The sequence below is a fragment of the Ictidomys tridecemlineatus genome, chromosome 3 (assembly GCF_052094955.1).
Source record: "Ictidomys tridecemlineatus isolate mIctTri1 chromosome 3, mIctTri1.hap1, whole genome shotgun sequence".
Lineage (NCBI taxonomy): Eukaryota > Metazoa > Chordata > Mammalia > Rodentia > Sciuridae > Ictidomys > Ictidomys tridecemlineatus.
In genome coordinates, this window is record NC_135479.1 from 207531470 (window position 1) to 207549446 (window position 17977).

Consider the following 17977-nt stretch of genomic DNA (forward strand, 5'->3'; position numbering starts at 1 on the left):
TTTCTCTCCTGCTTCTTACAGACTTGCCCTGCCTGCCTCCCTGAGGGACACCCACAGGACTTTGAGCCTGGCAGCCGTGGACAGAAGTTGAACCCGTCTCCTGCCTTCTTCTCCTGCCTATTCCAACACCTCCGCACCCAGCTTCTCAGTGCTCACAGGAGGGAAGGGTGGAACCCAGTCTGCACGGAGGTCCCAGCCCGCGGCTTCCTACTGTCATTGTGTGCTGACGGCGGGGGATGACCCTGACCTCTTCTGATCATACGCTCTGGGGTTTTTATGCTGCAGCAGTAAACAAGGGGCTGGTGAGGCTCCATCCAACCATCCATCCATCCAACCACCTGTCCATCATTCATCCTCCATCTCCCTCCATCCGTCCACCCAGCCAGCCAGCCACCTCCATCCATCCAACCACCTGTCCATTCATCATTCATCCTCCATCTCCCTCCATCCGTCCACCCATCCAGCCAGCCACCTCCATCCATCCAACCACCTGTCCATTCATCCTCCATCATCCACCCACTCCCCCACCCACCCATCCACTTTTTCCTACCCTTCCAACATTTGTCGAGTGCTCGCACCCTGCCAGGTTCTGGGACTAAAGAGATGAGTGAGACATGGGACTCTCTCAGGTGCTCAGTCTCTGGGAGCCCGCCTCCTGTTTGGGGGGTGCGTCAGTCGACGGATGCACTGAATAAACTTGGCCTGAGCTCCCCATGGACGCCCCAGAACACTGGCTCCTCTAGGGTCACTCTGGCAGTCCAGCTGCATCAGGGAGAGAAGGCAAATGGAGTGTGTGTGTGCCAGGTCTGTGACGGGGACAGGGGTGGCCGGGGGCACGCTCTGGGCTCTCCCAGCACCTTGTGCAGACACAGGCCTCAGCTTTCAGAACCTGCTCAGTGCCTTTGCTCGACTGAGCAGCAGCCCTGCCGCGCGGCTTCAGGGACCTGCTACCAGGAACTGTGGAGGGAAGGCAAGACATCAGAGGAGCACGGAGCAGCGACCCCCAGAGGGGACTCCAACATACAGGGTAGGAAAATGAAATCCAACGTGCTCTGGGGCTTCCGGGCCTTTTGACCAAGTCTGTCGATCCTTGAAGCCTACCGCTGCCTGCCACTCTCAGTCACTTCTCTCTGATGTTCAAAAGAAATCCTTGTGGGAGCTGGTCCCCACCAGGAAAAGAGAAGGAAAAGGAGGTTCCCAAAGTGAGGCACCACAGGGTCAGAACCATGGCCCTGTGCACTTCAAACCCAGTTTAAAAAGAGTCCAGGTCTCCTCGGCCACTGAGTCCCCATCCTGTCCCCATGACATGGGTAATCAAAGATGGAGATGTCCCTTTTATTCCAAAGGCCCGGAGTTCCCTTGGCCACTCTCTAGAAGTCCACGTCTGGAGAACGTGCCCAGCTGGGTGGCCGAGCCCCCTGTGGCTCAGGACGGGTGCAGCTCAGGGTGAACACCTTCCATCCTTGGCTCCTGCGGGCGGTCACTTTCCTCGGAATCGTCATGGGGCAGCACGGAGCCTCACGCTCCTCCTTTGCCCTGGGAAAGCTGGCGAGACTCGAGTTAGCGTCTTGGCTTACCCTGGAAGGCCCTGCCCCGGGCAGTTCATGACGGGCTGTGTGGGTCACCGTCACCTTCCTCCTCTGCTCTTAGCTACGGGACATGAGTTGGCTGCCCTGATTCCGTGCCTTGCTCACTGGCCATGGGTTTTATGGGTGGGCTGGAGCAGGGGTTCGGCGAGGCTGCAGGATGCCCCTGTGTTGAGGAGGCTCCCAGACCCCACACGCCATTTCCTCTCCTTGGTCCATCAGTAAATGGGAAGTCACGGCAGCACATTGGCTCTGAAGGCTTTTTGGGGGCTCTTTGGTTCTCCCACTCGGGGCTCCCTGGGTGACGCTGGGAGAATCAAAACTGGCTGGGGACAGGGGGTTTGCTCATGGCATCAGGGAAGCTGCTTACCTCCTGCCACACACAGGACAGACCCCCCCACAAAGGACAACCTGATCCAAACGCCGACAGCTGGAGACCCTCCAGGGTCAACCGAGGGCCAGCTCAGCCTGCCTGACGCTGTGGGCCTAGAGCGTGACCGCGCACTGTCCCGGCCACCGCTGTCTTCTACAGGGTGGGCTGTGGGAGCGGAAGGTCCCCGCACAGAGGCACGTGCGTGCGGCCAGAGAGGAGGCTCGGCTCAGCCCAGGGCTCTTTCTGTCCCACCGAGTCTCGTCCCAGATGTCAGTGACGTGCTGCGGGGGTGAAATGTCACAGGCTGCCAAAATGCATTAGTGGCCCTCCGCCCCCAGGAAGGTGGACACGGGGCTCACTGTTTAGACTCAGGTTTCGAGTTGTGTGAAAACCATAAAACGGGAACATGGAGGGACACGGTTTGTCATTAAAAAGTAAACCGGAGTGGAGAGGAAAAGCCCGGGTGACAGTGTCCGTGAACTCGATAGCGTGGCCGTCCCAGCTTCCTGTGCATTTCTAATTCAGGGCTTATAAAGGTCCTAGGAGGTCACCACTGTCACCATCACACTGTACGGAGGAGGAAGGCGGGGACAGAGAGGGGAGGACATCTGCCCCAGGTGACTCAGCAGGGCCGGGCAGGAGCGGCCTCTGGGTGCCAGACGCCGTGACCCCACAGGCTGCACCTGAAGCCCTGCCCCTGGCTGGGGGGTCGCAGAGAGGCCCCATCAGAGCCCTGAGAGTCGCCTCCCCTGACAAGCCGTGTGGCTTCTGTAAATCTCTGTGCTCCATTTCCCTTTTTGGTTTTATCCAGTGGCAGTGAATCCGCACCTGTATCGTAGGCGTCATGTCCAGGTCTTTGGGGATGGGACCCAGCGCCTCGTGGGTGAACGCGCATCCCGCTCCCACCAGGCCCTTGTTTTGTTGTTCTTTTTAGATGTGCAGGACAGTGGAGTGCATTGTGACACTCATATACACGGGGAGTAGGACATTCTAATTAGGGCCCAGTCTCCTGGTTGGACGTGATGTGGAGCGACACTGTGCCGTAGTCCTATACGAGCATAGTGAGTGATGTCCATTCACTCTACTGTCTTTCCTGTCCCCATCTCCTTCCCTTCCCTTCATGCCTCTTGTCTAACCCAACGAATGTCTACTCCCCGCTGCCTTACTGTGTGTTAGCATCCACATATCAGAGAGAACATTCAGCCTTTGGTGTGTTGGGTTTGGCTTATTTCACTTAGCATGATAGTCTCCAGCTCCATCCATTTACCTGCAAATGCCACCATTTCATTCTTCTTTAGGCTGAGTAATATTCATTGTGTATACTTACCACATTTTTTTTTTATCAGTTCATCTATTGAAGGGCACTAGGTTGGTTTCATGGATTAGCTATTGTGAATTGGGCTGCTGTGAACACTGATGTGGCTCTGTCACCACAGTATGCTGATTTTAAGTCCTTTGGGTATATGCTAAGGAACACGATAACTGGGTCAAATGGTGGTTCCATTCCAAGTTTTCTGAGGAATCTCCATACTGCTTTCCAGAGCGGTGGCACCAATTTGCAATCCCACCAGCAACGACTGAATGAACTTTCCCCCGACACCCTTGTCAGATTATTGTACTTGTATTCTTGGTAATTGCCATTATTTAAGCAAGAATGTGAAGAGAGAGGCTATACAGTGGGAGAAAGTCTTTGCCACGTGCACCTCAGATAGAGCAGGAATCTCCAAGATATTCAAAGGACTAAAAAACTTGACACCAAAAAACAAATAATCAATAAAATGGGCAAAGATCTGAACAGGCTCTTCCCAGAGGGAAGATGTCCACCAGGCTAACAAATGAAAAGATGCTCAACATCCCTAACCATTGGAGAAATGCAAGTCAAAACCACCCTGAGATCCTCTCGCTTCGCCAGAATGGTGCTTCTCACAAGCCTTTTAACTGAGAAAGACGAAGGGAGCAGCAACTGGGGACAGGGGAGCCCCTGGTGACGGCTACTTGTCTTCATGATCTGTGTCACCATGTGCCTGGATGTCGGTGTGACTTTCGCCCTCCAACCCCAATGGCCAAGCGCTGCTGGAAGGACAGGCTGGGGCTGCCTGGCCTCCCTCTCCCTGCCCTGAGGTGTGGGTCTAGCTTCCCGGAGCGCCAGCCGAGAGGAGGTGGCTGAGGTGACTCTGCTGCCTCTGTTGGTCCTAAACTGGTTTGGTGGAGGTGACACCTGCCACTCAAGACCAGGGGACACCTGGGCCATAGAGGATGCAGCTGTGGGCTGTCAGTGGGACCTGGGGACTGAGATCTAAGAAGGACCTAAGTCCTGACCCAAGGGGACAGTGGAGGCCACTACCTGGAGGGAGCAGAGAAGAGGGAAGGAGAGAGGCTCGGCTGGCAGGGTCCTGGTGGTTCGTGCAGCACTAACTAGGCACGAAGAAGCTCCCGAGGGCGTTTCCTGAGTCACCAAGTTGTCCCAAATACAGTCTCGAGTTTACTTCCTGGGAGTTTAAATTCGCTGCGGATCCTGCACCCTGTAGGAGGAAAGCAGCTCCTCTCACCTTTCCAAGGAGCTTCATTGTTTTACTTTATTATTATTTTTTATTGCAGAGAATAATTAGCTTGAGCACATTTTAATTTGCTCCCATTAAGCTGTTTGCATAGCAACAATTAGAGGCTGGCGCGGCTCCTGCATTTGCACGGACTTTCTGAGGCTGCCCAGGAGCTGCTCTGGGAAGGGGGGCATTAATGAATGCACTGCCTACCCACCTGCAGCGAGTCCCGTGGAAGAAGGGAAGGGACTTTCGGTGACTCTATGGTAACTGGCTATAGAACAGTCAGATGGGAAATGCCTTTTCCACAGATACAGGTTGAAAAGGGGGGGAAAAAAAAGGAAACCTCAAACCCACTACGTGAAAGAAGGATCTGCAATGATGCGGGAGACTGGTGGCGTGCACTTTGGAAATGACAAATGTTTCTGGAGAAAGAGAGACTGATGGTGAAGGCCACCAGTAAGGCCACCTAGCTCCAGATCCGGGAGGGCCCAGTCTACAGGAGGGACTGGGCCACTTCTTGCTGTCTCAGCTACCTCAGCTGCTTCTGGGTAGAATTTCCAACCACAACAAGGATTGGAGGCACAGTGTTGGGTGGGAGCCTCACGGCCCAACCCTGGCCAAGGTCAAGGTCAGAGTCAAGGTCATGAAGGTGCAGGCTCCCAGGGCCTCCCTGCCTCCTGAAGAATAGGCTCAGATGGGAGGCCCCTGGCTACTGGATGGATCATTGTGTGTGTTCCTCTGGGTCCCTGGGCCTGGACTGGGGTGGGACAAGAGATGCACGGGGACACAGAATTTAAGGGGGCGCTTTCTCTTAAGGTGGTGCAAGTGCAGGGTGGACCTTGACCCTGGGAGCTTTTTGTAGGAAGTGCCTGGCATGTGGGACCCTAGTCTCCCTCCCGATTGACACCGAGGAGGCTGACAACAGAAACGACGGATTAGCTGGGATGGAGACTGGCCACGGCTTCTCCCCCAGCATCTTGAGGCAGGCAGGAGGCAGCTGTGGTGCGGAGGCCTTAGGGATGAATCTAGCAGGCAGGGGAGGCCTGGACACTAAGGTGGGACCCACAGATGCAGCCCAAGACAGTGAAGGGTGCCCTGGCCTGCAGCCACCCCCAGCGCCCACCATGACCCCGGGCCTTGGCCTGCCCCTCACTCCGCATGGCCCCGTCTTCTGTGGGTCAGACAGATCCTTTTCACTCCCACCTGCTGCTCTACGGCAGACAGCGGCTCTGCTGCACAGATGCCTCTGTTTGGACCTGGCCCCTTCATTCCCAGCACCTGCCCTCAGGAAGGTTCTCCCTCTTCTGTCAGCCCCATCCCTCCATCAGGAGGTATCCATCATGAGAGTCCCTCTTACAGGGCTGGGTAAGGGTTTCATCTGCAAGAAAAGGCTTGGCATAGGCAGGTGCCTGGCACGTGGTATGTGCTCAATAAACACCAGCTGCTACTGTGACCAGTTCTGGTAAGTCTCCCCAGAGACAACTTGTGGGAGAGAACCCCATTCCCTGAATGACAAAACCACGCTAGGTACACCTAAGAATATACGACAGTGAATTCCACCTTTACGCACAGCGACAAAACACTAAACAAAAACTAAATAAGTACAAAGACCTGTGGAACAGAGGAAGGGAAGCAGGGAGAGGGAGGAGGGGAGGGAAAGAGGAGGCACTGGGGCTGATAAGGAGCAAATTCAATTCCATGCATCCGCGATTATGTCAGAATAAACCCTGTTATTAGGAATAACTATAATGCACTAATAAAAGCACTTAGAAGAAGATCTGGCGACCACAGAGGCTGGTGAAGAAGCAGAGAAACTGGGTCCCTCCTGCACTGGTGGCGTGAACGTCCGCGGGCAGAGTCACTGGAGGCAGCTCAGTATTTTCTTAAAAGAACCAAACAGGCAACTACTGTATGACCCTGCTACCGCACCGCCTGGCACTGAGCCCAGGGAACGAGAATTTATGTTCACACAAAAATTTATATGTGAATAATTTTAGCGGCTTTATTTATTAATAGCCCCAAACTGGAAACAGCCTAGATGTTCTTCCACAGGTGACTTGGTTAAACAAACGGTGGTACATTCACACCAGAGAGGAAAAAGGGAAACAGAAAGATGCTTTTATTGCTCATATCACACATTTCCAAAATCTTGGTTTCCTCTGAAGCTTGTGAATCTGACAATTAAAAATATATGTTTTTGAAAAAAAAAAAACAAAAAAGAAAGAAAGAAAACAGGAAGCACAACTCCTTGCAGATCCTTCTGGATTGTTGCCTCTGGGGGAAGAGAGAGGCTGAGTCCTTGGGAACAGAGACACAGCATTTGTAGGCCTCTGGGGATTTTCTGATTCAAATTGGGTGACCATGGAGGGCTGAGCGGAATCACAAGTTCTGTTTGAAGCTTATAAATCTCTTTCTAATTTCCATCTGAGGGTGTGTTTTATAATGCAGATGCTGTCATCACACCAGTGCAGCACGCAGGCCTGTAATTGGTAAGGAACTCACTGCCCGGGTCGGGGAGCATGCTCAGCTTCTCCTCATCTGTGGCACAATCCGGAGCCAGAGGAGACTGGGGGAGGCTGGGGGAGGCCCACGTTCATCAGTTCCTGCCGCCTGGACAGAGCTCTGCCCGAGGCAGTGCGTCCTGGGGCGAAGTTCCAGGAGATTCCCCAAAGCATGCACATTTTGAATGATGTCCCCCACCCCGTTGGGGGAGGCAATTTATTTTTCCAGAGGGAGGTCGCTTCTGAGTGTCTGAGCTTCTCATCAGCAGTGCTGCGAGGGCACTTATTCCTGCACCCAAGTTTGGGCCCCAGTGACTTCCTCTCACTTTCCAGAGGCCCTCCCTGTCTGGCTGGGGCCTGGCAGTTGGTGGAACACATCCCTTCTGCCTGGACATGCCCATTTGCATTCTGCTCATGGGGATTTCACCGTGGATGCTCACCCACACTCACCCAGTGGACCATGGCTTGGCCCAGGGGGTGGGCTGTGGTGGGGAAGGGGCTGCTGGGTTTGTGGGAGAGAGCGTACAAAGGGCTCCAGCAAAGTGGGGGGCCTTCTGGAACAACTGCCTTCCTCATGCAGCCTAAGGGAGGTGCTCAGGACTTAAGGCTCCTCACACGCCGCCCACTTCACAGTCTCACTTGGTCTGCAAGGGGTCTGGGGTCCAGGGAGGCAGAGGAAACCAAGAGCATTTGGGTATCTGCTAATTATTTGGATTCCCAGATGGAACCAGCCCCATTAGTCCAGTAGCTGCAAAATTCTGTGAGCAGAAGCCAAGGAGACCTCGTTTTTGGTTCTGACTCAGGCATTGACCGACTGTGAGACCTTGGACAAATGAGTCTTTCTGAGACCCTAAGGACAGAGTGTTTTAAATTACTCCATTCAAATATTTCTCTTTCTTTCTAAAAGTTTTGAAAAAAAAAAACAACAGTTACATATAATAGCTGTCTATATACAGCTATATAATCTCAGATCCTCACCAAAACTATATAAAACTACTGTACACAACTATACACACAAAACATAGGCACACACACACAAAACTTACAAAATACCATCCTATGGGGATAATGCTCACGTCTCATACTTCATTGTGTTTTAAACAGATTCGTCTACCTCTGTGACACAATCATGTCTTTGTGTCTTTGTTTTGAATATTACCCAGGAAAAGCATATGGAAGGTAGAGTTTTTTTTTCTTTTTTCTTTTTTCAAATGCAGTAATGATGTGGGGTGATTGACAGTTGAACAAAATTTCCTTTGTTGGCATGTCTGTGTTTTTATACGGTCCCACACCCTTCACAGTCCTAATATTTGTTAAAGGTTGCTAACATTTCTTTCCTCTGGGACTTTGAGGGCAATCACTCTTTTGATCTCTATAAACAGCGAATCCAGCAACAATAAAAGAGCAGCTTGAATTTCTGTTCCCACCTGCGATGTCTACCCAATTTCATTTTCACTATTCCTGCCACACTAGGAAGAGGGCTGAGCTAAGAGCCAACCTCTGAAGACGTAACCACCTTGTCCCTCCTTGGGGTTCCTCTGGACCCTTGCAGGGTGGCCTCAGATCTGATAAATCATACACTTCCAAAGCGGGTCAGTGTCAAGCTCACTATGAGTGTTAGGGAACCCCACAGACGCAGCCTGCAGATGGTGTGTGATGGGGGCTTCGTGGGCGGGGTTCAGAGTGCAACAGAAGCTGTGTAAGCAAGTGCAGCATGCTGAGGTGGGGTTCAAAGTCTGCCGGGGAAGACAACATGTGCACCAGGGCATTTCAGCTAAACTGCGTTCTTCTCTGCACCTTCTTTTATTCTATAGCATAAAAAACATTGAAGCCTCCCCGCCTTACACAATTTGCATAGGAAAAGGAAGTGAGCAAGGTGACAGCTTCTTTGATGTCATCTTTTGCCTGGCCTGGTACAACTTACCCCCGAATGGAATGCGGTCAGTGTGACATGCGCTGTGTTCAGTGTCCTTTCATTGGCTCTTTTGAAGACACCCCTATCTGGCAATTCGACTACTGCCATATTTTCTAGACCTTCCTTCAGGGTCTACAAATAATGAAGCACCCAGTCTGCAAAATCTTGTCCATTTCAGCAGCATGGGAGTGCCACCAAGACCTCGGAGGAGAGGAGACAGAGGCTGCTCTGTGGCATTGCCCCCAGGCTATAATCGATGGATTGCTCATTCGGCCAATGCGTTCTCCATCTAAGACCGGAAGAGATTCTTTAGAGGAATCGGTGTTCCCTGTGAACACCCAAAGACCAGGAGCACCGGCTGGACGGTGGGCAAACCAGGGAAAGCAGAAACTCGGCAGAATGTGAGAAGTGCCTATTTCTCTCTCCCAGCGGATGTGGCTTCCAGACGTGGCCTGTGGAGCCTGGACTTAGAATCGATTTAACACAGGCTTCACATGCACACAAAGAGGCGTCAGTCTTGAAATCAGCAGAGCGCTGAGCAATCCCGACTACGAAACCGAGATTTCTATTTTTGGTGACCCCCCAAATGCTTCCTTTGGAGCCCCTCTAATGTCTGTTGAAAAAGAAGTCCATCTAAAAATAGACGGTGAGGAGCAGGAAGCCAAAGGGTAGCTCTGGGTACAAGACCCACAATCCTCTGAGTGAACACCGATCTCACAAAATGGAAGGTCTGTGTTATTTCCTATCGCAAGGAAAAAAAAACTGAATAAGGACTTTCTTTCCCTTTTCTCAGGTTTTGCAAAGGAAGCCTTGACTTCGGGAGAGAGATTTGCATCCACACTCAGGAAGTAGACGGTAGTTACAAGGCAAAAGTAATGTGTGTCTTGCAGCAATTCGAGGCAGAGATCAGCATGACATCTCCTAGACAGAGAGCAGTTGTCTGCCTTTCGGATTTCTATGAAAGATAAGAACACCTTTAGGTAAACCTAAGGCGCATCATTTGAAGGAAAGTTTCACTCAAGAAATTCCATAGAGGGTTGGCAGTGTAGCTCAGTGGGAGAGCACTTGCCTAGCATGTGTGAGGCTCTGGCTGCAGTTCCCTGTGCAAAGAGATTAGGGTTTTGGGTGATGGAGTTTTGAGAATTTAAAAAGAATGAGAAAGAGAGAGAGAGAGAGAGAGAGAGAGAGAGAGAGAGAGAGAGAGAGAGAGAGAGAAGGAATCATTTCCACCTATCCGAGCCAGGTGTGGCAGCTCTGATGCACACCGTTCTGGGAGAGATGGGGCTGTGTTCCTTTTGCTCACGATGGTCTCACGGTGGTGGAGAGCAAGTAGGATTCTGGGCTTTGGCACTGAAAATTGATCTGACCTTATCTCCCATTAAGCCTGCTCTCTGCCCTGCCCCACCCCATTTCCTATTGTTTTGCTTGCAGTTAGCCAAGAATAAATGCCAACCCCCCACATCCATCTACCATTCCAGGGACTCAGGAAGAAGTGAGTGTTTGCGCTCGCTCTGTGACTACTGTCTACTTCCGGAGTGCGGATGCAAATCTCTCTCCCTGTGTCAAGGCTTCATTTACAAAACCTGACACCCTGGGTGTCCTGGGAGGGTGGAGGACCTTCCAGGATCTCCGTGGAGACCAAAGTCCATTACATAACATGGCAGAGTGTTGGCTCTAACCCGCGCGCATCTTCCCCACACTTTTAACGCACCCTGGATCACTTGTCATACCTGACACCAGGTAAGTGCCATGGTCACGCTTATTATACTGTGTTGTTTAGGGACCAATGGAAAGGGAAAGTGGATCCATGTTCAGGGCAGACACAGTGTCCTTCCCTGAATATCTTCCACCTGCAGTTTGTGGAATCTGTGGATGAGGAAGCCCTGGAGACACGGGGCTGGCTGTGTTTCCAGCACTCCCCTGGACGGACAACAAACCTCCAAGACGTAACGGGAAGGAACAGCCCGCACACCAAGGGTCTCGGGTGCCGGGTACAGTGGATGCTCAACAGCCTCCCTCAGTTCCAATCCCGTCCTCCTACCTCTCAGCTCTTCTCCACTCTGTGGGCAGAAAGTGACAATTCCACTGTCCTAGGCCATTTCCAGCCAGAGGCTTGTGACACACTTCTTGCCTTCATGATATGGAGGCTTCCTTTCCTGAATGAAAAGACCAGGCCCCACAAGGAGAAGAGCTAGAGGTCTCCCCGCTCCTTCCCTCCTGGACAGATCTTGTGAGGGGCCATCTTGCCCTGGTTCAAATGGTGGAGCCAAAACGCAGAGGCATCCTGCATTCCTCTGTATCAGCTCTGGGTTGCTGGCCGATGACCATCTCTCGACACACAGACCAGCACCACCTGCCAGAGCCACTGTGGCCAGCTTCTCCTTTATGTGTCGGTGAACACAGTTGTCACAGATAAACCCAAGCAAGAGCTTCACTCTCTTTCTGTTGTGGTAATAAAGTGCATCATTCTGTGAGGTTTCAAACACAGGACTCACTGATTTCTCCATCTTAGTTCCTCCCGTATCATCCGATGTGATCCGGAGAACAGAGACGAAGGAGAAAGGGAGGGGAGAGAGAAAGATCCAGGAAGCCAAGAGAGGATGAGAGTAGGTCTGTCCAACAGAGTGGAGCCTGGGCCACATCTGGGTGTGTGTGAGCTCATGCCAGAGGTCAAGGGGACCTGAGGTTTTGAACCCTGTTTTGTGATCACGAGCCCCCCATCTTCTTACCGCATCCTGATCTTGTCCCTGGTCTGCAAAGGTCTCAGAGGAAATGCCCCCTTTCCACCACAGAAGGGCACCACAGTTAAGTTTCTCTGCAGGAGGTTGGGGGAAAGGTCCAGAAAACACATAACCTTGGTTTGAATTGATGCTTATCATATGTAGCCAAAAAAAAAAGAAAAAAGAAAAGAAAGAAAGGGATTGGTGGCACCAGGGAAAGTGTTTGCAGATTTCAGTGTCTATTTGGGCACCAGAACTGCTTCTGCAGATTTCTCTAAAGAATAAAATTTGGGGGGGAAAAAAATAGTGAATGTTGGAATCTGACTTCCATGTGCAAAAAGGGCAGGATAAGTTTTCCTAACCAAAAAAAAAAAAAAAAAAAAAAAAGAAGAAGAAATAAAAATCGCTTCGTGGTGTTAAACTAAAAAGATTGGTGATGTGTTTTATGATCAAGGGAGTCAAAGATTTTGAACAGGAACTTGGTGACTCTGAGGCAAGCTGGCTGAGAACACTATTAGCCCCTTTTGCAGAACTCAAACGAGACAAAGACGTTTATTGACTCATCTAGGTCACTGGGAAGTTACCTGAGAAACTGAAAATGTGCACTGAGTTTCCTGTGTGGGCCCCCCCCCCCGCCCGCCCCCAACCAGACCCGAAGCCAAAGCTGCTTTGTCTCTGAGCTTTGACAAAGGGCACGAAGACAAATGTCGCCGAGAAGGGAGGAAATGGCCAGTTTCAGAGCCCTGGAGAAACTGCACGAGGCTCAACAGGCAAATGGTTGTTTCCTTCAGCAGAACCTTCCAGAAAACAAAGCTACCCAGAACTCCCAGCTAGGGGAACCACCTCTACTGTTCCTGTGTGTTCAGACCCAAGATGGTGTTGCACGGTGTCCCAATTAGCCTCCGTCTTTAAGAGCTCCCCCTGCGGAGTGGAATCCCACCAAGGGCTCTTGCTCTTTTTCTGGCCTCTTTGTGGCCGCTGATCCCGAAGGGTCATCAGACCATCAGATGGGCCCGTGAGCTCACGGCCTCCCATGCCCCATATGGGGTCCTGTAGTTCCTCCTGGGCCAAGGCTGGACCCCCAGCCTAGACTACCCTTTCCCTGCTCTACCCTCCCCATCTTCTCTGCCAAGTCCTGCGGGGGGTGTTTTCTCCTAGAGCAGACAGAAGTTGACCAAGTAAGGGCCATTTTAGGGAACTGAGTAGCTTCGGTAAGTAGCCATCGTTAACTCCTAACTGCCTGCTCGGCGGGACTGGGCCACCCACTTGCCACAGGGTTATTTAATGGAGTCTGCAGCGCTGCTTTTTGTTGATGGGCACTGCAACTGTCCTCAATTTGCAGATGAGGAAACCGAGGCTCAATGGAGAAGCTCTGTACGCTATTTGACCAAATCCAGAAGAGACAAGAAGGAATGGGCCCCACGGTGTCCCCGAACATGCTCCACTTTCACACTCGCTGTCTGTGCCCTTCTAATAGGGACTGCTCTTAAACACCCAGCCAGGCCCCATCTCTCTATGAAGGCCTGTGTGTGTGCAGGGGCTATAAGTCCTCCTCTGACCCAGCACGAGGCCGGCCTTGCTGTCCCTGTCGGGGGCTACATCACTTTTAAGCACACCTTCCACACCTATGTCCATGGGATAGAAAAATCTCCCTGCTGCAGGTTTCTGCCCTTTTAAAACGTAAGCATCTCACTTAACAAGACCCTGTCTCAAAATAAAAACAAAATGGGCTGGGCATGTGGCTCCGTGGTTGAGGACCCCTGGGTCTAATGCTCTGCTCCCAAAACAAGACAAATCTGAAGCATCTCCAAATTGCCATTTTGTTGTTCTCGAAATTTTCTCAGTGTGCAAATAAATTAAATAGCAAATGGTACAAGTATGATATTTAGATAGTATTATTTTTTTTTCACATTAAAAAAAGATAGTTTCAAAATGCCTGGGCAGTTTTAGATCTGAAACTCTCTCTCAGGAGGCCTGATTCATCAACAGCCTGGAGAGCAGCCAGGAGCCTGGTACCACAGAGTCCACAGGTCAGGAGCGTGGGACTTCCTGAGACACACCACGAGGGACTAGGGTGCATCCCGATCCCCCTACCCGGCATTCACAGGTTGAAGTCCCAATCCCCAGGTCCTCAGAAGGTGACTATTTGGTCCTTTAGGTACTCCAAGGTATTGGTGTAGGCCTGAATCCAACGTTCCTGATGTCCCTTTAGGAGGAGACGAGGACACAGACATACCCAGGGACAGCCATTGGCGGACAGGGAGGAGACCGCTACCCACAAGCCAAGGAGAGAGACCTCAGGAGAAACCAACCCTGCCGACGACACCTTCACCTCAGATTTCTGGCCTCCAGAACCCTGAGGGACACATTTCTGTCATTCACACCACTGAGTCTGTGGTGTTTTGATCTGGCAGCCTGAACGGACCAACACAGATTTCCCACGGTGGCCGATGCCGTGGCCGGTTTAACCCGTGGCTTTTTACAGTCTTCAGTTGGGCCAGGAGAAGTGTTTGGATAGATAGACACTTTTTAAAACAGTGGCAAACTGGTGCCCATGAAGCGGCGGGCTGCACACGCTAGATCTCATATTCTACAGTCCCCTCTGCAAGGCCCCAGAAGACTGGAGTCACCCAGAAGCAAGCGACAAGCAGTGTTGCTGAGATTTCTACCTGTGGTTCTAGGAACTCAGAGGCACCTCGGCATTCAGACTTTGCATAGACCACTAAGCCACTTCTAAGAACCAGGGTACCTGAGGCATCTTGCAAAAATATGTCTGTGCTGGGGCTTTTCCTCTCCACACCTACCGCAGACCTTTGGGCCCATACATCACCCCTTTCTAGGGGATCCGAGTTGGGGTTCTGCAGGAATTTTATGTTACAGACCACACGTGACCACGCCAGGGAATCTCCATAGCATCTTATCTTCTGGCCTAAGCAAACCAAGCGAGAACCTGGTGTGGTATGATAGAGAAGAGCTGCACTCTCTGTGGTAGACCACACTCATTTCGCGTGCCAGTGTCTCCGACGCTGGCCTGGCTCTCACGGGGAAGGGAACAATGGTTTGCTGGGTCCCACATCTCTCTTTCCCCCCATTTCCACACGGGTATCTGGCTAAAAATGAGTTACGAGTTTCCTCCTGTGAGAATTGCGGGGACTGATAAAGGACCATCCCAGGAAGAAAACAAGACGCTGGGCCGGCTCTCAGTTGCCGCTGGGAGGGAACACAGGCTATAAATTACAGGAGGAGAAGTGACCGCATGGGGCACTGCCAGTGGCCAGGCTGTGGGAACAGGGAGAACTGTGGGGGAGAACAATTCACTAGAGGGAAGAGGGTGACTTGTAGCATCCGAGACTAAGGTGGTTTCTAAACACTACCAAAAAAAAAAAAAAAAAAAGGAAAGAAAGAAGAAAGTGAACTTTGCCACCTCTGTGCCTCGGTGAGTGGTGTGGACAGTGAATCTGGACAATGGACACCCTCATATTGATGGATCATTGAGATGAAATGAACCAGGAAGCAGCCACCATTTCACTGGACCCACAGACATTAAATCTCCGTATTATATTATCAGGTTAGAGATTCCAACCCCAGGTTCTTTTAGCCAGGGACAAAGACCTTCACAGAGGAGCCCTTCTGAGCCCTGCACGGTGGGGGGTGGCCCTTTGCAAGCTGGCTGGCCCTTGTTCCTCAACTGGGGTAGTTGGGATGACTCTCCAGGGGCACAGCAGTCCTGGGGCTCCGCTGGGACTCGGCTCCTCCTATTTCCTGGTGTCTGCAAAGGTCACCATGTCCCCTAATTATCTTTGCTGTTGGGACAGTAAGAACAGCTCTAAGAGCCAGCACTACAGGCTGACAGCCAACCTTACCGCCCAAGGGAATGTTCAAAAATTTCCTGAATCTGCTTTCCTGAGTTGATAAAATAGGAAACAATCAACGTTTGGAGGGGGGTACTGAAAGCGGAGTAAACGCAGGAAGATCTCTTTTCTGTTATTCTACAAATATTGCTTCCTTTGCCTGTGAGCAGCCCAGAGGAAATGCAGCGAGGGGGCAGGTCGCAGCCTTGCGCCCGGGCCCCGTGTCTGCTGTGCCCGCAGCACGACTCTGCAAGGCGTGTGACTCACTCGCGTCCGCATGATTCAACTTCACTGCATTTCCTCAGCTGCCAGGAAAGGAGCACTTGAAAACCCTTTAATTTGAAGGTTGGAATCAGTTAATGACTTGCTTTCCTCCCTTCTCCCTCCATCCTCCCCATCACCCCGCTGCGCGCACACTCACAGGAACACGCTGTGGACGCGCACGCGCACATGCACAGCTCTGCCAAGTTTTTAAATTTCAGGGACCCGGAAGCACAGAAGCTCTGTGGCATTTACAATGGCATTTGTGGTGACACAGTGGCTGGCAAACCCTCTGCATTCCCCTGCACACTTGACTGTATGAATAAATAATGAGTCACAGATACTGTTTGGGTGTGCTTGAGAGTTTGTAGCCAGAAAATTAATTATTCCCCCAATCCCATCCCACTCCACCGGGGCTCTGCCAAACCATCAAGCCACACTGAACATCGGTCAAAGTGTGTGCCTTGACACACTGTGAAGCCTTCATGACATTTTTACGGCATTATTTTTGTCTAAGCATAGCCTTCTTTTACCACGAAAGATACACAGTACACACATACACACACACACAGCCACTCATGGCTCAACCCCAGCTTTGCATACTTTACGACACTGGGTGCAAAAAATGCAGACAGGTTTTGCACACTAGCTGAGCGTCTCTGTGAGCATGCAGTCTAACGATTTTAGCTGCGAGAATGCTTGACTTAGGAGACGTCCTCATTGCTCTCTTTGACAGAGACCTCACAGGCGACAACTTGCCTTCTTCCTCTCTTGAAAGACACCGGTTGCCTCTTTGCAATGAGGCTACAAGGGAAAACACAGCATAACCCCAACCTGATGGTTTAACCTAAGCACATCAGCCCGGAGGTTCCTGGGCTCTGCTTTTTGGGGACAGCAGAGCTGCCACAATGGCCGTGGTTGAAGGCGCATCCGTCAGCCTCCTCCAGCCCACACTGGCTCCAGCCCTCCCAGCCGGCTCAGTCCACGTGCCTGCTGAGCCCCGGGGCAGGCTGCAGCCTGGGCCACACAGCAAGCTGAGTTAAGCATAACTCAGACAGACTCATTCCACCCCACATGGGAACCGCCACCAAAAGCCAGGGAGCTTCATCAAGCCTCCTAATCTCTAGGACTTTAAGCAAGAACATCACAACTTCCCCACACTTGACAGCTCTCACGCACCGACCGAACACTTCAACAGCTTAACTAAGCATTTCTTCCGACATTTCTGAAGAGCTGCCTTCTGGTGAATAAGTAATCCAATAGCCTGGTAATCACACGCCTCGGTCTGAATTCCTCCCACCCCACCGGCAGAGAACGGCCGGCTCCGAGGTGCATCTGCACCGAGGTCCAACAGGCTGCCATTTCCTTACACGCAGAGCTGAGCAAAAGTGGATATTAAAAGACCAGCGGGTACTCACCTCTCATGAAGCACTGTGGGTACGAAGGAAATGACTCAAATATGCTGTCTGAAGCCATCGCTTCCTTCTGAAAATGTACCCTCTTCTGAAGGCGGGGGATTCAATGATTTACCTTAAGAGCGAAAACCAAGAAAGGTCACTGTTTCAACCTCACCTCTCCCCATGGCTCCTGGCATCTCTCGTTCCTCCCCCTCCACACCACTGGGACTCCCCAAGCCCTGTGAAAAATGTACCTTCGAGAAAACAAATATTCAAATTGTTAAAGATTAAGAAGGGGGAAAAAAAAAAGCGCCGCTTTGGCTGTGGGTTGAGGATGCTCACCACTCTGCGAAACCCTGTGGTTTGCATTCAGTGTGATTCGTCCTGCCTGCTGACCACTATGCCGGGCTCAGACTTCTGACACTGCCAGCCTACCCAACTTGTGGTTCTGTGGTTGTTTATGAGGCCCAAAGAAGTTTTCACACAACCCAAATTACAAATTTAACTGTTCCCCTTTCCACAGCTCATGTTAATTGGTTCTTGCCAATCATGTGACTTAAGTGATGTCAATTTTTTTTTTTTTTAACTTTCTGAGCAATGTCCCTCCTTCTCTCCACCTGCCCTCCCCCAGGCCGGGTAAGAGTGCAGTTTGCAAGAGAGGGAATGTAAAAAAGTGACTCAGTCTCTTATTATATCTCCATGCTCTTTGCTGATTTAGTATAGCTCGGCTCCTGTTGTTCTTATTTGTGGTTTTTGGAACAACTGATTATTTTGATAAAGATTTCATTGCTGCTTATTCAATAGTAATTCAATGCTGGCATCAAGCTGCT

The 17977-nt window shown here is 51.3% G+C and overlaps 1 protein-coding gene across 1 annotated transcript in view; it reads right to left on the bottom strand.

Moving 5' to 3' along the window:
• Positions 1-17604, bottom strand: part of Runx1 (RUNX family transcription factor 1) — a 220564-nt gene extending 202960 nt beyond the window's left edge. Inside the window, exons 1-2 of the mRNA XM_021725306.3 lie at positions 17490-17604; positions 17169-17280 (exon numbers count right to left, since the gene is read on the bottom strand). Of these exons, the coding sequence (XP_021580981.2) occupies positions 17169-17226 (58 nt within the window). The 5' untranslated portion in view covers positions 17227-17280; positions 17490-17604. The remainder of the gene's footprint in view (positions 1-17168; positions 17281-17489) is intronic.
• Between the last annotated feature and the right edge of the window lie 373 nt (positions 17605-17977).